This window comes from Gopherus flavomarginatus, chromosome 3 (assembly GCF_025201925.1).
Source record: "Gopherus flavomarginatus isolate rGopFla2 chromosome 3, rGopFla2.mat.asm, whole genome shotgun sequence".
NCBI lineage: Eukaryota > Metazoa > Chordata > Testudines > Testudinidae > Gopherus > Gopherus flavomarginatus.
The window spans coordinates 150,890,821-150,913,848 of NC_066619.1; the positions used below are offsets into that span (position 1 = coordinate 150,890,821).

The 23,028-nt window shown below is 47.6% G+C and overlaps 1 protein-coding gene across 7 annotated transcripts in view; it reads right to left on the reverse strand.

Moving 5' to 3' along the window:
* TEX15 (testis expressed 15, meiosis and synapsis associated) overlaps positions 1–23,028 on the reverse strand; it is an 87,808-nt gene that overhangs the window by 62,501 nt on the left and 2,279 nt on the right. For all 7 annotated transcript variants that reach the window (XM_050944956.1, XM_050944960.1, XM_050944959.1 and 4 more), the window contains one exon: positions 3,019–3,166. In XM_050944956.1, the coding sequence (XP_050800913.1) occupies positions 3,019–3,166 (148 nt within the window). The remainder of the gene's footprint in view (positions 1–3,018; positions 3,167–23,028) is intronic.

Genomic DNA, 23,028 nt, shown 5'->3' on the forward strand with positions numbered 1-23,028 from the left:
GAAATGTGTTAACTGCCATAACTAGCTAAAATTAAACCTTTCTACACAATACAAACAAACACCACAATACCAAATACACAAAGTACCCACAAGAAATAGTTCTACACTCCTGGTCCAATGGCAGGCAGAGAAAATAACTGAGGAGTGTGTGGCCACGCCTTCGTCCATGGTCCATGACCCTGTGGGTACATTTCAGGCCAATGGTTCTAAGTTACCACTTTGTAGGACCTGACTTCAACAGAAAGCATCTCCTCTATTTCAGAAACTGACAAACTCACTCTCTCTCTCTTTAACTCCATGTATCGGTGTTCAGATGTAACAGAATATATGACATTTGAGAAGGGTTTTCTGGATGTGTTAGCAAAACTGGACAAAACTAAAAAAAAAAATTTTAAATTCAAGATATTCATTATAGTCTGTAACCATAAAATCATACAAGATTAGGGTTGGAAGAGATCTCACGGGGTAATCTAGTCCAACCCCCTGTTCAAAGCAGGACCAACTAAATCATCCCTGTGTCAAGCCGGGCCTTAAAAACCTTTAAGGATGGAGATTTCACCACCTCCCTAGGTAACCCATTCCAGTGCTTCACCATCCTCCTAATGAAATAGTTTTTCCTAATATTCAACATAGACCTCCCCACTCCAACTTGAGACCATTGCTCCTTGTTCTGTCATCTGCCACCACTGAGAACAGCCTAGTTCCATCCTTTCTGGAACTCCTCTTCAGACAGTTGAAGGCTGCTATCAAATCCCAGCTCACTCTTCTCTTCTGCAGACTAAACTATTCCAGTTCCCTCAGCCTCTCCTCATAAGCCCCCTGATCATTTTTGTTGCCCTCCGCTGACTCTCTCCAATTTGACCACATCCTTTCTGAAGTGGGGAAGCCCAAAACTGGACACAATGCTCCAGTTGTGGCCTCACCAGTGCCGAACAGGGGAATAATAACTTCCCTCGATCTGCTGGCAATGCTTGTACTAATGCAGCCCAATATGCTGTTAACCTTCTTGGGAACAAGGACTCACTGTTGACTCATATCTACCTTCTCGTCCACTGTAATCCCCAGATCCTTTTCTGCAGAACTGCCGCTTAGCCAGTCAGTCCCCAGGCTGTAGCAGTGCATGGGATTCTTCCATCCCAACTGCAGGACTCTGCACTTGTCCTTGTTGAACCTCATCAGATTTCTTTTAGCTCAACCCTCCTATTTGTCTAGGTCACTCTGGACCCAATCCCTACCCTCCAGTGTATCTAACTCTTCCCCCAGTTTAGTGTCATCCGCGAACTTGCTGAGGCTGCAATCCATCCCATTATCCAGATCATTAATGAAGATGTTGAACAAACCGGCCCCAAGACAGACCCCTGAGGCATTCCACTTGATACTGGCTGCAAACTAGACATTGAGCTGTTGATTACTACCCATTGAGCCTGACAATCTAGCCAGCTTTTTATCCACCTTACAGTCCATTCATCAAATCCATATTTTTTAACTTGCTGGCAAGAATACTGTGGAAGACCATATCAAAAGCTTTGCTAAAGTCAAGATATATCATGTCCACCATGTTCCTCATATCCACAGTGCCAGTTATCTCATCATAGAAGGCAATCAGGTTGGCCAGGCATGACTTGCCCTTGGTGAATCCATGTTGACTGTTCCTGATCATCTTCCTCTCCTCCAAGTGCATTAAAATGGATTCCTTGCGGACCTGCTCCACGATTTTTCCAGGGCCTGAGGTGAGGCTGACCAGTCTGTAGTTCCCCCGATTCTCTTCTTCCTTTTTTTTGAAGATGGGCACTATATTTGCTTTTTTCCAATAATCCAGGACCCCCCCTGATCACCACAAGTTTTCAAAGATAATGGCCAATGGCTTTGCAATCACATCAGCCAACTCCCTCAGCAAGCTCAGATGCATTGCATCTGGACCCATGGACAGGTGCATGTCCAGCTTTTCTAAACAGTCCTTAACCTGTTCTTTCACCACTGAGGACTGCTCACCTCCTCCCCATATTGTGCTACCCAGTGCCGCAATCTGGGAGATGACACTGTCTGTGAAGACCGAGGCAAAAATAGCAATGAGTACTTCAGCTTTTTCCACACCTTCTGTCACTAGGTTGCCTCCCCCATTCAGTAAGGGTCCCACACTTTCCCTGACTTTCTTCTTGTTGCTAACATACCTGTAGAAACTCTTCTTGTTACCCCTCACGTGCCTTGCTAGCTGTAACTCCAATTGTGCTTTGGCCTTCCTGATTACACCCCTGCATGCTCGAGCAATATTTTAATACTCCTCCCTAGTCATCTGTCCAGGTTTCCACTTCTTGTAAGCTTCCTTTCTGTGTTTAAGCTCACCGAAGATTTCACTGTTAAGCCAAGTTGGTCACCTGCCATATTTGCTATTCTTTCTGCACATTGGGATGGTTTGCTCCTGTGCCCTCAATAAGGCTTCTTTAAAATGCAGCCAGCTCTCCTGGACTCCTCCCCCTCTTATATTAGCCTCCCAGGGGATCCTGCCCAGCAGTTCCCTGAGGGAGACAAAGTCTGTTTTTCTGAAGTCCAGGGTCTGTATTCTGCTGCTCTCCTTTCTTCCTTTTGTCAGGATCCTGAACTCGATCATCTCATGGTCACTGCTGCCCAAGTTGCCACCCACTTCCCCTACCAATTCTTCCTAGTTTGTGAGCAGCAAGTCAAGAGGAGCATGGCCCCTCGTTGGTTCCTCCAGCAGTTGCACCAGGAAGTTGCCCCAACACTCTCCAAAAATTTCCTGGATTGTCTGTGCACTGCTGTATTGCTCAGCAGATGCCAGGGTGATTGAAGTAAGACGTAGGTTTTTCTGAGCTTTAATCAACTTGGTTCACAACATCTGGGAAGTGCTAAATATGAAACAAGTCAACTGATTTCAAGGCTTGAGGTTTTACCATTTACTGATTGAGCTTTGGAATAACACACATCACTTACACACGGCTATGCACAATTTTCACTTGACAAAAATGCTCAGTTTTTATGTTTGTTACCAGTTTACTGTACCTTTATCAGCAGTCCTCCTTATTTTAGGGATGGTAAATTTTTTCAAGGGATTTGTTTCTGCACCAACAGCTGTCATGTATGGTGGCTTCTCATTTTTTGTCTGCACTTTAACTCTATTACTTTCTTCCATTTCCATCTTGACACCAGCCTAAAACAGGAATGAAAGCCATAAGTAATCACCTAAGGAACAGTCCATTGGTATTTCTGCTTTTCTGCTCAACTCTATCCATGTTGCCATCTCATCCTCGCAGCTATACTGTGTGCTCAGAGAGGCATCAAACTGTAGCGGCTTAGCAGTGTGGAAGTAAAGCAAGAACTGACAGGGATTTGAAGGGGATTTCAATGCAAACAGTTCCCTCTGTGAGCCAGAATCAGGCTAACTGTAATCCTAACAACACGAGATTTGTAGAAGCGAGGATTGTGTGAGGCGACTGGGAAAGAACTGTGTGAGAAGTTGTTGCGGCCTTGTGTTAGATAAGTATGGAATGTAGACTCTAGCCTAAATAGCGGTGAGAAAAATAAGATATCAGGATGACCTATGTATAAACAAAATGCAGCTGTTGCTTATTACTGTATGCAATCAAAGGTATAAATGCTTGCTGTAATTGTTTACCTGTAGAGAGACCTGCCTAGGTGGGGGAAACCCTGTGTCCTAGTGCACTCTCTCCCTCCATGCAATTGCTAGAGAATAAAGTATCTGACTTGCTGCACCCAACAAGAGAGTGAGAACTATGTTTTTCTCCAACAGCAGCCAACTAGGGTATCACTTCCTATCCAGAAGTCTCTAACTTTACTAAGTTCCTCCAATGATACATCTTCATGCTCTGTGGGAAATAGAGGACTAAGAACTGTACAAGTTTAATTCATCTCCATATCACTGTTCCCCACCCCATTTGTCTGTCCTGACATGCTGTTGCATCCTGCCTGTCATGTTGTAAATTATAACATCTGTGGGGCAAGAACTCTCTTCTTTCTTACATGTTTGTACAGCACCTAGCACACTGAGACTCTGATCCGCTAAAGGAGTACCTAGGCACTATCACACTACAATTAATAAATTATCAATAGCCAACTGACAGCCAACCTCCTCCTCTGAGAAAATTCTGAAAACCATTCTGTTTAGAAACTTTTCTGCTAGTGTATCATACAGCACTTTATTGCTACATTTTTAAAGTACACCTCTACCTTGATATAACGCTGTCCGATATAATCTTACTGTGTTATAGGTGAAACTGTGTTATATCAAACTTGCTTTAATCCACCAGAGTGCGTAGCCCCGCCTCCCTGGAGCGCTGCTTTACCACGGTATATCCAAATTCGCGTTATATCAGGTCGTGTTATATCGGGATAGAGGTGTATGATTACATACACTGTACAAAGAATCTTTCTCACTTAGCATTTTTCCTGTCTCTGCTGTTGCTGAAGTAAGAATTCCCTAGGACATTATTCCCCAAAAAGGAGTTGTGTTTATCTATCACACCTCTTTGTTTCTCTCTTGCTGGAAAAACTTTTAAACAGAGGTTTACATGTCTGGGTGACTGTTCTTCTGTAATGTCTAAGAATTTTGCTTGTGCAGGCTTAATGAGCCATCTCATCACCAGAAAGTCCTTGAAGGAACAGAACAAAACACATAAGCTCCTTGGAAGAGCAGATCCAAAGAAGAAAGGAAGTCACAGCGTTACGAAAGATTTAAGAATTCTTTATCCTAAAGATTTGCTGGTGTTATATTTTGAGGTTAGTAGTTTTATCTCTTTATTTTTTTCTCATCATATAAGTTTTAACGATTCCACACGCTCCTTTTTGCCTTTTGGTCTCATTTTTGGAGACCTGCATTTTTGGTGTCAGCCATTTTGATTTTTTTTAAATTTTCATTTAAGTTTATCTTTATTGGGTGTATTAGAAATAACTGAATAAATATAGCTTTCACGCCTTTTAATTTTTTAGAAGAAAATGTCAATTTTAGCCATTTATTGTACAAAGTCTGAATGACAGAAGATTAAAGGAGAGGTGTTAAAATGCATTTTTAGAGAAAAATAATTTTAAAAGTACATTTCTAAATAAACTCAGTACATTCACAAAAATCTTAGTAATGACCAAATACATTGTTAATACATACATATGTGATAACAGGCATTTTTAGAGAAAAATATTTTATATGCAGTTAGTCCATTTTAAAGAAAGCCTTAAGGTTAAGAGAGTAAAGGATAAGTATTTAATACATAGATAGAATCATGCATTCTTATAAAAAATATGATTCCAGGCATTTACTGTATTTTTAAAGTCATTACATAATTTACAAAATCTTAGTAATAGCAGAATAAAGAAGTGTTAATACATATAAGAGCAGGTCAGACAAACATCGGTCAGGGATGGTCTAGATAACACTCAGTCCTGTCGGGGGGAGAGGGAGAGGCCGAGGAAGGGAGGAGTCTGTTTCCCCTGAATGACCCTCCTTAGTTTGTTCTCAGTCAGGGCAGTTCCTGGACCCACACCTCCAAATAAGTCTATCAACCCTACAAATGTTATGGCTTCTAGCCAGCTTTAGTCTCCTGGCTGTTTTCTTGGGGGCAGCCCATAGGCGCCGACTTCTGCTGGCGTCGGAGGGTGCTTAACCTCCCTCTGCCCCCGGCCCCACTCCCTCCCGCCCCTGCCCCACCTCCATTCCAACCCCTTCCCCAAAGTCCCCGCCCCAACTCTGCCCCTCCCAACCCCTAGTCCAAATTCCCGACCCAGCCCCGCCTCTTCCCCACCTCCTCCCCATAGCACACCACATTCCCGCTCCTCCCCCCTCCTTCCCAGAGCCTGTTATGCTGTGTAACAGCTGTTTTGCAGTGGCATGCACTGGGAGGAGAAGCGGGGATGCGGTGCACTCAGAGGAAGAGGTGAAGGCGGAGGTGAGGTGGGACGGGGGGCAGAGTTAGGAGGGGAGCTTGGCTGCCGGTGGGTGCAGAGCACACACCAATTTTTCCCCGTGGGTGCTCCAGGACTGGAGCATCCATGGAGTCGGCACCTATGGGGCAGCCTGGTGCAGGGCTGTCACGACTCTGCTAGCCCAGGCTTTTCTGCCTCCCCTTCCTTCTCTATATTCTTCCCTTTACAGCAGGCCTTGTTTTCTCTAGTGGTTGCAGCTGTGAGTGCAGGCATCCACGACTGGCAGCTCTGGCAGCTCAATGGGGCTGTGATCAAGCTACTTGCTTATAAACAGGAGAGGCTCTTCACCTCCAGCTGTCTGTGTACCGTATGGCGTTGTAGACCCCATTACATATTCTTCCCTACAAGGCTGAGGCATGGCCCTGGCTGGCGTAGGCTACTTCCTGGACAGAAAATCAAAGTTCGGAAGCAAATTTCCTGCCTGTTGCTGTATCCAAAAGGTGACAGGTTCCGTGGTATGGTTCTGGCAACAGGTACCATCTCATGGTCCTCAAGTTTGTCTCTTTCATCACACTGGAGCACGATCAGTAATTAGTGTGAGCTCGTTTCCTCGGAGGTAGAATCAAAGACTCTCTAGTTCCCATTTGGCAGCCAAGCACTCTTTTTCTATCATTCAGTATATTTCTCGGGCGTTCTTCTCCATTTATCTTTGGAGAAAAGCCCATCCCTAGTTCTACCGCCTGTGTGTGTGTTTGTAGTACAAATTCCTTTTTGAAGTTCAGGCTATACAGCACTAGGGGTCTGCAGAGTATGGTCGTGAAAGATACTTTTGCAGATTCCACAGCACCCGTGTTGATGTGGCATCCCTAGTTAAGTCAATAGCGGGAATGCTTTGGTGGCAAAATGGAGTATGAACCGGCAGTAGTAGCCAGCTAAGCCTAGGAAACCATGCACTTGCCTTTTGGTCATAGGTGCCTTGTATATCTGTGAGGCATGAACATTATCCACCAAGGGGCGGATTTGTCCTCCACTGACTCTGTCCCCGAGGTAATGGGCTTCTTCCTTTCCCACTGCACATTTAGTGGGGCTTTCCGTTAACCTGGCTTCTCTCAGTGATTGGAAAATGGTAGCTACTTTGTCCAGTCCTTGCTATCCCAGTCCTTGCTATCGATCAGGGTGGCCAAACTTACTGATCCTCAAAGCACATAAGACAATCTTCATAAGCTCAAGAGCTGGGGCACACTTGCTGGGGCTTAGGATTTCTGGCCCATGGGAGGTATCTGTCGGAGCTCGGGGCTTCAGCCCCACTCCTGCTGAAGCCCCAAGCCCGGCAGGGACGCCCCACAGGGTTGAATCCCCAAGTCCCTGCTCCCCGCTGCGCAGAAGCCCCTACTTCACCACCCTGCTGCAAGGCAGAAGTCCCGAGCTTCCCTCTGTCCAAGTTCGATTTTATCTTAACCAAAGAGGAGTAGGTCTATTGAAATAAAAATGACATTACAGAGTTGAAGAGATATAGTATGCCAACCTTTTAAAAAAAATGGGTTGCTTGTTTGGAAGTTTTGCCTAAATGAATTAGACAATAAGAAAACAAAAAATAAACAAAAAAACCACAACAAACAAAAACTTCTCTAAAGGCAGTTTAGAAAGCTAGGACATATGCCTCTTAATAGGTTCATCACTTGTAAATTGTAAAGAAATCTTTAGATTCTGGGGTACAGTATTAAAACCTTCAAGTTTGGTACCATTGTGTTCATAAGGTCTGTGAAATCAACTGATCTGAAAGTTTGTCCAGCTCCTTTCTGGTGGCAGGACCATACAGAAGATAACAACCTTCTATTGCTACCAGTTACTCAGTTAGCTCAAGTAATAGAGGACTGTGCTATGGGTCTAACAATCCCACCCTGATGATGACCCACCACATGGGGGGGGGGGTCAATATGGTTCCATCAGATGAAATTGTTTTTCCAAATTTTCAAGGTTTTTTAAAAAAATACAGAAAATTACACACAAAACCAAAACAAAACAACCCTACATTAAAAGGACATTAAGGTTGCAGAGTTAACACATATAAAATTAAGCAAAAACAACCAGAATTAACGGACCTTGGATAATTCTGGTTTTAATGTCTATGCCTAAATTCCATGAGTCAAATGGGCCCAGTAATCCCACCTCACAATACATTAATTAATGCGTGTAAAGTACTAAGATATTCAGATGAGTACACCATACAAAAGTTTATGATGAAATTAATAATTCTGTCTTCAGAGGAGCATTTTGATGGTGTTCAGTAAATAATGCAGGAGGGATTGAATGATAAGGATAAAAAGAAATATTCAGGGAGAACAGTGTCCATCCTGTGCACTGGCACTGGCAGAGGGGCATTGCTGGCACACGATGGCATATATCACCTGCACATCTACCAATGTGATATATGCCATGATGTCCCAACAATGCCCCTCTGCCATGTACATTGGCCAAACTGAACAGTCTCAAAGCAAAAGAATAAATGGACACAAATCAGACATCAAGAATTGTAACATTCAAAAACCAGTAGGAGAACACTTCAGTCTTCCTGGACACTCAGTAACAGACTTAAAAGTGGCATTTCTTCACGGTTTGACTTATCAGAGAATTTAACATTTTATAGCACTTTATATATTCAGAGCACAGCTCCCACTGACCTCCACCACAGCTCCTAGCGCTAGGCACTTCTGCAAATCAGATCTCAAGTTTCTTACATTGGGAACACAAACAATGAGGAACACACACAACTAGTGACCACCTTTAGAATTTCTAAATATAACAGATGACAATTTCTTAACTCAAAAAAAGTGTTGAGCCCAACACAGAGGAATTCAATTTCAGACCTCATCCTGACAGACAGAGGAGGTGATCAGAGAACTACAATTAATGATCACAAGTCAGAAAAATGAATTCACTGTTAAGCAAACGAGGCCAGGACTTAGAAAGGCCCTGTGTGGTGATACTAGGATAGCACCGAGACAGAGACTTATAATGATCCTTTATCCTTGAGCGCCAACAAGGTACTCAGAGTGCCATAAAAGAAGATATGGTCTTGCCTTACAAGCCGCTGCAGCTTCCTATCTCAGAAAATGCTAGCACGGGCTCCTACCAGCTCAGGCAGACAGGATGCTCGGCTGATGAGGCTGCTGCCGACAGATGAGGATGTTCTGCATTCATGTCCCTTGGGTGGATGCTTACAAAGCCAGAGAGTGCAAATGTTCAAACTGGCGTCCACAGAACCATCACCACACAGCCAGTGTGTCTGGACTTGCTGCACAAACACCTCACCAGGAGACCACCATTTTGACTTGCAAAATGGCAGCCCCTGCAGATCAAAATGGTGGCCTGCTGGTGCAGCATTTGTGGAGCAGGACCAGACATATTCATAGACTCTAGGACTGGAAGGGACCTTGACAGTTCATCGAGTCCAGTCCCCTGCCCTCATGGCAGGACCAAATACTGTCTAGACCATCCCTGATAGACATTTATCTAACCTAACCTACTCTTAAATATCTCCAGAGATGGAGATTCCACAACCTCCCTAGATAGGGACAGACAACATTGTCTCATGGGCCAAACTGGCCTGCTGGACCCACGCCCCATCTGCTGATGGCATGACCCCATTTGGGATTATGATCCAGAGTCTGGGAACCTATGCATTAAAGGGTTAGAAAACATGGCTTACAGCAACAGAGTCAAGGAGAATCTATTTAGTTAGGTTACCAAAGAGATTGTTAAGGAGTGATTTGATCAGAGTCTATAAGTACCTACATGGAGAACCAATATTTAATACTGGGCTCTTCAATCTAGCAGAGAAAAGTATAACACGATCCAATGGCTGGAAGCTAAATCTAGACAAATTCAGACTGGTAAATAAGGTGTAAATTTTTAATAGTGAGGGTAATTGATCATTGGAACAACTTCTAGGGTCCTTGTGGATTCTCCAACACTGACCATTTTAAATCAAGAATGGATGTTTTTGTAAAATAATTGCTCTAGGAATTATTATTATTATTGTGGGGAAGATCCATGGTCTGTGTGACACAGGCGGTCAGACTAGATGATCACAGTGCTCTCTTCTGGCCTTCAAATCTATGAAAAGTTTTGTTTAAGTGACTTGCCCAGCACCACATAGAAACTCTGTGGCAGGGTTAGAATCCTGTTATCCAGGACAGCATTGAAACCATCCTCTCCTGCCTCACTCACTACACACCTTCCAATGACACAGACCTCATCACTATCTAGGCCAAGTCCTTAGGAAGCGAGATGCTCCTACTGTCATGCAAGCAGGCCATGCTTGCTCTGTTGCTCTAGAAGGAGGACCTCCGCAACCTAAGGAACTGGCAACCAGCCTCGCTCCTCAGCACAGACTACAAGGTGGTAGCGAAAACCATCCTGCTGAAGCTGGGGTCCATGCTGGCGGACGTGATCCATCCCCATAAGACCTACACCATCCCGGGCCAAATCATCTGCAGTAATCTCTATCTGGTGCAAAATCTACTTCATCTTGCATGTAGGGCTAGCCTGTCGCTCGCTCGTGTCCCTGGACCAGAAGATCAGGAAAGATCATGAGGTATCTTGTGGGCACTCTGAGGGCAGTCGGCTTTGGGGCCCACTTCGTGGGTTTTCTTCAGCTGCTGTACATCTCTGCTGAGAGTCTGATCAAGCCCACCTGGGCCTTGACCAAACCCCTCACCTTCAGGTGAGGCTTATATCAAGGCTGCCCACTGTCCAGCCAGCCGTACACCACCACTGGGGCTGGTGCTTTGAGAGCTGGACTTGCGGATGGTCCTGTCAGCATATGCCAACGACGTATTCTTAATGATCCAAGACCTGGGAGACCTGGTGTGTGTGAAGGCTTGTCAAGCCATCTATTCTGCAGCCTCGTCTACCCGGATCAACTGGGTCAAGAGCTTGAGCCTCCTCTCACCCATGCTCCAGGCCATCCGATGGGGAGTGGGTCCACTGCTCTGTCTGGGTGTGTATCTTTCTGCCACCAATCTTCCTGCTGGAGAATTGGAACAATCTATAGGCCAAGATGGCTGAGCAGTTGCAGAGATGGATGTTTGGTGCCTTTCCCTTTGGGACAGAGTGCTGGTGCTTAACCAACTGGCCCTGTTGATGCTCTGGCACCAGCTCAACACCCTGAGGCTGCCCCTGGGAACCCTGGTCAGCCTCCAGCAGAGTTTTTCTGGCCGAGGTTGCACTGGGTCTCTGTAGGGCTCCTGAACCTCCCCCTGGAGGTGGGCAGACAGGTATACACCTTCAACCTTCAGCCCCTGCAGAGACTCCTATACAGTGCAGGTAATCTGGCAGGCAACTTGCTGGCACATGCCTTCCTCCCCCTCCTCCAAGCGCTCCGACATAACCAGCAGCTCTTTTATCTCCACCCGAGAGGTTTTCCCCGAGACCTCTCTAAGCCCTTGATCTTCTACCAGGACCTACTTAGGACCTTGAAGCTGATCTCGGCAACCAGGTCTGTAGCAGCTACTAAGGCGGAGGACCTCCTTGTGGAGCCCCTGCAACGCAAGCCACATCTTAGCATGCAGGTAGCAGAGTCCTACTTGTGCACCGTAGATTGGTCCTGATACCGCCAGAGTCGGAGAACTTCTGGACTACAATTGGAGTGACTGGGTGGACCCTCTGCTGCTTCCCAGCCCAGCTCTTGGCCCTCCGGATCTTGCCATTTGGCCCTTTTCCCATGAACCAGGCCAGCCACCCCAGCACGCCACCTAAGCCAATTGCACAATACCCAGCCTGTCCGCCTCTGAACCGCACCCAGGAAACATCTGTATGTGCTCATGCTCTCTACTATTCACTTCCTCGCCCTCAAATCCTACCCCAACAAGTAGCAGGACCTGTTTCCACCCAAGGAGGGCAAGGAACCCTGGTGGGCCAGTCTGTACTCTACTGTGGTCCCAGGGCCCAGCAGAGATATTAGTAGGGTCCCATGAAATCCATTTTATTATTGTGGATTTTCATATTTATTATTTTCTGATTTTGTTCATTTACATTTTTTAAAAGATTAATTCTATCTCCTCTGGCCCCGGGGCCATGGCAGGGAGGCAGAGATCTTCTCTGACCCCAGAGCTGTGGCAGGAAAGCATCTTTTTTTTTTTTTTTGCATTTTGCTGGATTTTTTTTTAATCGCTGGATTCCATGTTATTGTTTGGATTCCACAATTCCATCCGTATTCTCGTTAACACAGATTTCATACGGCCCTATATTAGTTGGTGGTGCCTTCACGGATCTGTAAGCACAGGTGTGAACCTGGCGTGATTCATGAACTCCCACGACACCTGTGTAGGGTGTGTCAGGCTACAGCCCCTCTTCTGGCTCCTCCAGAACTTCTTGCTGAGGTTCTGGCTGCACTTTTCCATGCACCTCCTGATCCTGTCACACCCCATCTCTGATCCCACAAAATCGTGGGACCTGCTCATCAGACACCTCCTGGTGCTGGCATATTTCTGGTCCCTTGCTCATTCACACCTCCAAGCAGAGTTCCTCAGGGTGGTGTCCACTGACTCCCTGGAGGCCTTTTGGGAGCAGTGGGCACTGTCAGGGGCTCTGCTTGGTGTCCCCCTCTGGATCCCTAATTTTTGCCCTGTGAATCTTCACTCCTGTTCCTGTTTTTGGTTTTTTTTCATTTGTTGTCCCCAGTACACCTTTGTGGTCTAGGTCCACTGGTCCCTTCCCTCCAACTAAGGGAGAAGGCCTTTAGCTATGGGTGTACTTATGCCTGCCTGTCCCCCAATTTCTACAATAGGTAAACACCTTCCAACTTCTCCAACAAATAATGCAGGGGTCCTACAGACAACAGCCTCCATCACTGCGCAATCCTGATTCACTCCCTAAGCACCTTCATCATCTGCACTGAGTGACGTGGGAATCCTGTGGGAAAAACAGTATGTGCTCATAATGCATATGCATGAGAGGGCTGAATCCAGGTTGCAGTGGCAACTTAAAGTCTGACTTTCCCAACTTCTGAGTGTTTGACTTTGCATCCTAATGATCTTTTAACATCAACCTTTTGTGTGTAATTTCCTACATCAAAACCAAACAGAAACCTACTTTGCTAAGTGGAAATCTATAACACTTACCCGAGGTTCCTTCCCAGGCATCAGACTCACTCGTGCTCAACTCCCAGGACTGACAGCACTGCAGTGGAATCTCAAACAGCTCCTAGCCTGCGGAAACACTGGACACCCCGGCCCCCCCCACCCCCACTGCCCTTCCTCCACCATTTCGAAAATCTGCAGGGCTTTAAAGGGGAGGGTGCCTTCTGGTCTCAGTGACCCCTGGGCAGTGGAGCTCACAATTGTGACCAGAGCCATCAGCGTCAGGCATTGTGCAACAGCTGCTGGAGGACTGTTAGGTCTGGTCTACACGAGGAGGTGGAGGTGTCGATCTAAGTTACAAAACTTCAGCTACATGAATAACGTAGCTGAAGTCAACGTACTTAGATCTACACATCGTGGTGTCTTCACTGCAGTGAGTCGACTGCTGATGCTCCCCCATCGACTCCGTCTGCACCTCTCGCTCCAGTGGAGTACCGGAGTCGGCAGGAGAGCACTTGGCGGGCAATTTACCATGTCCACACTAGTTGATATAAGTAATACAGTGTCTACGCTTGCAGTGTCGACCTCACTACACTGATGGCTCAACACCACTAGGGGAGGTGGTGTTACTGCATCAGCGAGAGAGACATTTAAGCGTAGCCATGTGCACGACTAAGTCGATGTAAGGCAGCTTACCTTGACCTAACTTTATATCATAGACCAGGCCTTGTCTAAAGTGAGGTCGCTAGATGATGTCAGCACTATACCCGCCATTGGGGTGACCTCACCTAGTTTATGTTGCAGTAAAACTAAAGTTTCTTGTTCATGCAGCAGGAGAATAACCCTTCTCTTTATCTTTCCTGCCAGCACCTGCTCCTTAGCCTGGCTCCTTCTAGCATTGCAACCTGTGATTGTGGTCACAAGAGGGTACATCTACATTGCACTAAGAGACCCATGGCACGGCCACACAACTGGCCCAGATTAAATGATCTGGATTTACAGGGGTTCAAGCTGTGGGACTAAAAACTGCAGTGTAGATGCACAGGCTGGAGCCTGGATTCTGAAACCCCATGAGCAGGTGGGTCTCAGCGACCTGGTTCCAGCCCAAGCCCAAACAGCTACACTGCTATTTTTAGCTCCTCAGCCCAAGCCCAAGTCAGCTGAGCCAGACTTGGGCTTAGTGCTACAGGTTTTTTAACGCAGTGCAGACATACCCAGAAAGGCAGCACAAAAGATGGAGGAGGTGCCACCAGAAGGCAGACCTGCAGGTTTGCTCACTACAAGGTCCAAGAGCTCCTCTCTGCTGCTACTATAAAAAGCAAGACAGGAAAGGGAAAACAGAGAGGGAGACAATGAGGACATAAGAAAGGAACATGGACAGGGTTGACAGGGCAAGTGTCACAGTCACAGTAAAATTGCCCCCCACGGGATCCCCTGGGGAAGCACCAGCATTGTACATTGCTAATGCTTGTAGATGCACTGGAAAGGATTTTGGGAAGGGTTGAAGGTGTGAGTGTGCAGTAAAAGATTCCTTTGCAGGTTGTGAGAGGTCGAAGGGGGAGGAAGGAACAGGTTACCTGGACGATTCAGCTAGGCTCAAAGATAAGGAGCGAAACTGCCGCTCAAGGCCAACGCACACACAAACAAGCTCCCTGCTGCCAAACAGCCAAAAGCCTGTGGGAGAGGAGATGTGAACCAGACAGAACTGAAAAGGGGATGCAAAACAAAAAAGATTGCAAAGGCCAGCGAGTTAAGCAACAACAGCCTCGCAACCCTGAAGACTGTGTGTTTTGGGAACTTAGAGAAACTGCAGAAGGCCAGTTCGGGACAAAGATCCCTAAACAAAAACACCCCCGAAAGAACCCAGGGCTTAAAACCCTCCCAAGAGTTAAAGCAAGTTGGAGATCAACAGCGGACCCTGATTGGCCTGTGCACAGGACAGAACTTACGTCCACCCTGCCCTCTCTTCTTTTTATGTTACACCCAGGGTTGGCCAGCCCTGGGTTGTGTCTGTGTGAGTATTAAAGCAGGTGAGGGCTTGGGCACTAATGCTTTCTTCCTTCCTTTGAGTGATGTGGGATGGGAAGCACCCAGCACTCACCGCTGTTATTTAATTAACAAAGCTTTAAGATTAGTCACTTGATGTGCTCCTTCATCTCCTCCCCTAACAATCCCGCAGCCTCAGCCTAATCACCTGATGCCTCAGGCAAATTGGTAACATAAATCTGTCACACAAGAAGGAAAAAGGAAGAAGGAAAAGAGGGTAACACTTAGAACATGGATCCCTGAAATGCCTGCATCCTCTGACCTGCAATGAAAATAAAGCTTTTCATTCATAGTTTCCATAAAAGTATTTTTTCTACAGATGCGTACACTAAAAAAGCTTGTGACATTTCAGTGATTGTTCTACAGTGCTAACACAGCACAACCAGGGAGCCACTGTAATGTCCTGTCCCTCCACCTGGGGGGCAGCAATCTCTTCATGTCTTTTGATTTTCCAGAAGTCTTCATACACTAGAAAAAAGTAGTATCTCACACACGAGAGAAGAGCAGTACCCTTTTATCATTACTTGAGGTACTCCAGTCCAAGTTTCCAAAGTTAACATAACTTGTCAAGGTTGTGTACTAACTAACCTCCACTAACTGTTGACCTCCCCTTATCTGTGTTTACATTTACTGCTAAATTGTAGTAAACACCATGTTAATTAACACAACTCCCTCAAGGCCATGCTCTAATGATGTAATTTTCTAGTGAAGACACGGCTATGCTAACACTCATCCAGACGAATAAACCCTACACTTCCACAGTCTTTTGGAAGGAACTTCTTTCGAGCACAGATAAACACATATCTGCCTTTGCTTTAGATAAATTTTGGTATGACTACTAAGCCAGGCCAAAAAAAAAAAAAATTCATATGCTGACGGTCTTCTAGATTACAACACAGTTCAACAGGATAGTCTACTTGAATTAGAGCTGCAAAATCATGTTCTCTTTAGCCAGGAAGGGTTTTGAGATACTTTCTCGGGCAAGTGTCAGCTATTGGGGTTTGATACTACACCTCTACCCCGATATAACGCAACCCAATATAAAGCAGGTTCGCATACAACACGGTAAAGCTCTGACACGCTGCTCTGAGCAGCGTGTTAAGGGTGTTGGGCCATGCTAGGGCCGAGGGGTTGGATAAAGGGCAGAGGGTCTTGGGGGTGGTCAGAGGCTCCACTCTCCCCTAGGGTCTGGGAGGCAGGAGGTGTGAGTGGCACTTTGGGGGGCCCCACAGTCCCAGAGTGGCCCTGGGGATTAGCAGGGAGCCAGGAGCAGCCCGCTCTGCTTCCCTTGCCCCGGCCGTGTCGCTTGGGGAAGGGGGCTGGAGGGAAGGGATCCCCCCACACTCACTGGCAGCAGCAGAAGTGGAGCAGCCCAGCCCCAGCCAGCTCTACTCTGCCAGTTCCCAGCCACGGCGCTCCGCTTTCTACCGCAGGTGAGTGCAGGACCTTTCCCCAGTCCTCCCCACCACCCCCAGTGACACGGCTGGGGATGGGGCAAGGAAAGTGGAGCAGGCTGGGGCCATGTCATTCCGCTTCCCGCCGCAGGTGAGTGCAGGACCTTTCCCCAGTCCTCCCCACCCCACCCAGTGACACGGCTGGGGATAAGGCAAGGAAAGTGGAGCAGGCTGGGGCCATGTCGCTCCGCTTCCCGCTGCAGGTGAGTGCAGGGGGGAGGCATCCTTGCCCCAACCTCCCTGCACTCACCGGTGGCAGGAAGCGGAGCGCCGTGGCTGGGAGCTGGCAGTGTGGAGCGGGCTGGGGCCGCGTTGCTCCGCTTCCCGCCACCAGTGAGTGCAGAGGGTGTCCTTCCCCCACCTCCCCGCACTCACCGGTGGCAGGAAGCGGAGCACCGCGGCTGGGAGGTGGCAGAGTGGAACAGGCTGGGACCGGGCTGCTCTGTTTCCCACTGCTGCCGGTGAGTCGGGGGGGTGGGGGGGATGGATAGGGATCAGAGCAGTCAGGGGACAGGGGGGCTGGGTAGGGGGTGGAGTCCTGGGGGTGATAAGGGACAGGGAGGGAGCAGTCAGGGAACAAGGAACAGGGGGTGTAAGTAGAGGTTTTAGTATATTGAGATTTCAAATAAACAGGCTCCATTGGTCTATTGATCGGAAGTAAAGTCAGCCTAACACAGAAAGGTCAATACGTTACCAATAGGGAGAATGATCCTGCAGTGGCTACGTCTTCCCTGTTGCAAAGTATGAGCTCAGTTCCACTCATAATTATTTTCCCTTTATGACAGACAGAAAATTCCAGATTCTGCTGTACAACCACAGAACTTACGCACCTTTTCTTATCTAGTTTTATACATCACATTCCTGATGTCAGTAGAGATGCCTGCACTAACTGTACCTACCACACAACCCATATTTTGCATACCTCAGCAGCACACATTTTGCTTCTGCCAGTTTAACTAATACATTTCTACAATAAAGATTAGCATGAGTACAAAACGCTGTATTCTGGAAGATTTTAACTAGCTCAGTGCACTAGCACTAGATTAACACTTGTCATGAACTAATTATATACTTGCATAGGTTCTTTTTTCCCCTCTCTTTTCAAAGTATCATATTAGGCAGTAACCATTAAACCTGAATGTGAACCGTAGAAGTGTATAAATAATTTTGGATCTCTGAGACATACAGAGCACTACGCTATCAAAATACACAAGCAAAAATGAAAAGTTTAAATCAAGACCATATTATTCACTGCTACACTGCTGACAGCTGCAGCTCCCTTTTCTGTTATTTTTTCAGCTATACTAACTAAGGAAACCCCAGGAACAGACAAGATTAGTTTTACAGTGTGATAATCAGAGCCTTCTTACTAGAGATTGCACACTGCAGACATAAGGGTCCTATTGCACTACAAGGAATACCTTAACTTTAAAACTATCATTAGTTCTTAAAGCCTGGCATAGTAAAGCATGAAAATTTGCCTAGTTTCTGATTTATTTTCTCCCCTTGTGATATTAATTTCAAGTAACAAAGATTACTCTTAGCCTTCAGATTTCATCCAGACAAATTTGAAGTACCAACATCTGAGTCTACTTCCTAAATGGCAATTCTGAAAGCACCTAGACAGATAATCACATGCATGCCATGGCCAAAATTAGGGAGTGATAACTTAGATAGGTATTAGGAAAAAACAGAAATCATTCCTCAAGGATCAGTCACTGCTAGCCTGTAATCTAAACTCTTTGCCTCCAGTATGTAAGATCCTGAAAAGTGCTGAGCTATATTCTAAAATGCGAGTTGCAAGAACTTAACATCTCTCAGAATTTGACCCAAGGTAGTTTAACAATCAGAGGACAGAATGCTAATCCCACTGAAGTCACTGCAAATTCTGCCACTGATTTTCAGAGTGAAACTGGGCCCTAATTTGCCTGCACCCTCGAAAAGATCTGAGAATACTAGTTATAAGGAACATGTCAACAAATTCACAACTCATCTAGGTTCTTAACACTACCCTGGGATAAATTATTAATATCTTCTCAAATAGACCATTTCATTCCTCAATTCTTCTGTTTGGCCTTGGCCCTGAGGGGTTCTTTCTACACAGCAACTCCTCAAAAACTCTCTGCAGGATCAGGCAGTACTTATATAGGAGTCCCCTGCATGCATTTCTTCTTTCTTCTTCCCACTCTCCCCAGCCAAACATAGGGGCCTCCCAAAATCCTTCTCCATAAATTTTATAGGTGTTTTACCATTGACTTCAGGAGTTCGGGAGTGAACCTTAAATCAGCAGATGAAAAAGGGATTTACAAATAGCAGGCAGCTGGCTTCCACTTTTCACAGAAGACCTTCATTAATTAATACTACTGAAGTGATCTATCTTTGCACATCAGCAAGTAAAGCAAGCAATTAAAAAAAATCAAGATGTACATGGTTTACTTATTGTAACAAGTGCAATTTAGGTTTGATTATTCTTACCAATACCTCACAGTACATTAATAAAATACACTGTAGAATACTTCAAAAAACAACTAAGTCGTAGTAACAGGAAAATAAAGAGGAAGGATTATCTTTGTGCACATACCCGACAGGTGACTTGGATTCTATTGCCAGCCCTTTTCTTAGGCAAACCTCTTAATTTTACACATGGAAAAACTGAGGCACAGAATGATTAAGAGACTAATAATTTTTTCCTACCTCAAGGGGTTACGTGACCAAATTAATTGTCTGTAAAGTGCTTCGACAGCCTGAGATGGAAGGTGCTATAGAAATATTAACGTGGAGACTTCATTTATGCACTACCTCTGTTACTAAACATTTGCCAAAGGAAAATTTTCAGGGCTGCTACTAGGGCTCCGGGCTGGAACGCAGAGGAGTGGGTGGGCCTGTGTTCCCCCTGCCACCCGTAACCGGGTGGCAGACTCCCCCCTCTTCCCAACCTAATGCCAAGAGCTCTGCCCTGCTCCAAAGGGCCGGAGCTAACTGTAACTGCTGTTTGTTGGTGCCCCGCCTGACCCAAGGGCTGGGCCCCTTTTGACTTTGCCACTGCTCTGCACTGCGCCAAAGGGCCAGAGCTAATTGTAACTGTGTTTGGTGCCCCGCCTGAACCAAGGGCTGGGCCCCCATTGACTTTGCCATTGCTCTGCCCTGCTCCAGAGGCCAGAGCTAACTGTAACTGTGTTTGTTGGTGCCCCGCCCGAACCAAGGGCTGGGCCCCCTTTGACTTTGCCACTGCTCTGCCCTGCTCCAAAGGGCCAGAGCCGAGAAACTACTGCTGCGTTTGTTGGTGCCCCGCCCGATCCAAGGGCTGGGCCCCTATTATTTAACTGTGTCGCTGTTCGGTCCTACACACAGGGCCCGAACCGCCGGAGCGGACTGCAACCCCGAGGGCAGAGGCCCTCGGATGACGAGACGAGGCCGGTGTGGCTCCCCTCCTCCCCAGGGAGGGTTGAGCCCCGGCACCCCCTCGTCCAAATGGAAGTACACTTTTTTCCAAGCAATACAGTGAACTGATACACTCGCTACACTATGGAGGGGTGAGGGAAACAGCCAGGCTATTTGGGCTATAAACTGGCTGTGCATGTGTGACAGAGCTCAGCTACACAGGCTGATGTGAGAGAGACAGACAGACCTTCCTAGCTATATACATGCTGACCCATGGTCGCGTGTGTGTGAACTCTTGTGTGTGCATGTCAGCCTGGCTATCCCAGCTATACATGCTGACCCATGGCTGTGTCAATACGTGTGACTGTGAGAGAGAGATGTATCCTGGCTATACACCTTAACATATTGTGGCGGGTGTCTGCGTGTTATGAGCTGCCCTTCCCCCAGGGCAATTCAGTCGAGTTCGAGAGAGAGCAGGTAGTTTTAACAATTTATTGAAAACTACAATAGGACCTAAATATATGATCCTAGGCTACAACGAGAGCAAGCAAGTTGACTCTCACGCCGCTGCTGGGTGGTCTGGCGAGGCATACCAGCTGTGTGCGCATGATTCTGTTTTCTCTGTCTAGAGTCTGTCACCGCTGCACCACACCGCACCACAGAAGCCATCACAGAGAAGCTCCTGACACACATACACACGCTGCAGACAGGCTTGATTGACAGTTGTTTTATTTACTTTTGCAAACAGTCAATTTTATTTTTAAACTTGCACCAGTTATTTCCTTGCAGAGTTATGATCTGCGGAGTCGTCGTTGTTTGCCACCTTTTTTCCACCAATTTCTAGTGTTCCCTCCCTGACCTACAGCTTTCATCTAACGGTGGAGTCACAGCCCGGACTTTTATTTTTCCCAGGGATGCCCCACCCCTGCGGCCCTGCCCCCACTCCACCTCCTCCCTCAAGGCCCCACCCTCGCTCCGCCTTTTCCTGCCCATCCCCCGAGGTCCCGCCACCCTCCGCTCTCCACCCTGCAGCCAAACAGCTGTGGCTGGTGGGTGCTGTTACCCACTATTTTTTTCCGTGCATGCTTGAGCCCCAGAGTACCCATGGAGTGGGCGCCTATGGGTGGAGTGACTCTTGCTCATTCAAAATGGAGGCCAGGGACACAAGGTGGAGTCACTCAGGATCTCCCTATCAGCCACCAGCACGAGTGGACTCAGGCTCAGCCCCCCTACTTCCGGTGTCTACGCCCCCCAGCCCCCTGGCAGCCCCAAGCCCTGCTGGAGGGGCTGCTGCTTCTCCAATCCTCCCCCAGCTATTATCTGTGTGCCCCCCCCCACTACTGTCACCTCCTGCCGGCCGCAGCACACACGGGGCAGCAGCGAACTGGCCCCACGTGACATAGACAACTGGTGTGAGAGCGGGGCAGGGCAGCGTGAGGCCCACAGAAACACATCACGGGGAGGGCACAGTGGACCTGCCCCACTGCACCCTGTCAGCCCATTGCACGCTTCCCCCGTACTCCATGTCAAACTACCCCATTATATTGTCACCCCACTACACTTCATGTCGTCCCACCTCCTGCTGCTCCTTGCCCCACTGTATCCCATGTGACCCCACTGTACCTTCACTGCACCCCCTCCCCACTGAACCCCCTCATTGCATCCCTCCCTGCTGTACAATCACTGCACTCCCTCAGCCCACTAGGCCCCTCGTCACCCTTCCCTACTGCACCCTGCAAGCCATGGCATCCCCTCACTGCAGCCCCATGTTACTCTCTCCCTGCTGCACTGCACCCCATACCACCCCCCATACAGCTATGCAATCCCCCTCCCCAAGGCACAGAGTGAGTAGCTTTGGGGACACAGGGGAGTAGCTCCAGGTCAGGGCCTTGGGGGGCGGGGGTCAGGGGCACACAGCAGGTATGGGGGGAAGGTCACACTAGAGACAGGGGCAACAGACATGGGGGGTCAATCCATAGGCATGGAGTACGCAAGGGGAGTCACATCGCCAGGTGAGGGCACCCTGGCCAGCACCACGGACCCAGGACTGTCCCCCATATGCCCAGGCTCCACAACCCCCAGCCCACCTGGCAGCCCTGCAGGGCAAGGCTGCTGCTTCCTCCAATCCTCCCCCAGCCCATTAACGATCACCACCACCCCGTGTCACTGCCATGCCGAGGACAATGTGCGTGAAATCAGGGCGGGGCCCAAAGCAACCCACCACAGAAGGAGATACAGCCTGGCCCATCTACCACACCTCTGTGACACTTCCCAAGTACCCAGGGTTGTGAGGCACCTCACTACCACCTGCCCATAGCATGGGGGAGACTTGTCTGGGCACCCCAACCACAGACAGCTCACATACTCCCCTCTCAGCCCTTGTGGGCTCCAATGTCCCTCATACAGGCTGACAGGCACACTCCAACCCCCGAGTCCCCCATCGTCATCCTGGAGTGCCCAGGCCCTGATCCACTGGGCACTCACCAAATTCCCAGATCCTCTGCTCCCAAAGGAACAGGACAGCACAGCTAGCTAGTTACACCTTGGACCCCAGCTACGCTTAACACCCTGCACTTAGATTTCTTTACAGTGAAAACAGGAATAAGATTATTTAAACAATAACAGATTCAAATGATAGCAAGTAAGATTAATGGAAACAGGCTTACACGTAAAATAATATCACAACACACATTCTAGAGCTTAAATTTAAGTAACAAGATGCCTGCCTCTTGTCTAGTAAGGTACTGCTCACCCAAAGTCTTTTCCACCACACTTTTCAACTACGATGTGGTCAGAAACCCTCCTTCCACAAGATCAAGCCCCCTGGCAGCCTGATTTCACAATGGAATGATGCTAGGATGTCTTACACCAGATATACCAAACCCAGCCTTTGATCGTCACATGAAAACAGGGGCCTCCTTCTATGTTGTTCACCTCTTCCAGAAATTCAGAGTCTCTTCTGAACTCCTTGCAATCTCTTCATTAGCATTTGGCTAATGCTAAGCCAGTACCCCAACAGCCTTTGATTGTCAGCCACACAATACACAATGGGGGGGGGGGCGTACCTCCTTGCTGGTGAAATCTGCCTTAAGGCATCTGCTTCTGGGTAACCCAGTCTATACACACCTATCACCGTGCCTAGTAGCCGCACATGCATTTCATACGGATGCCAAGGA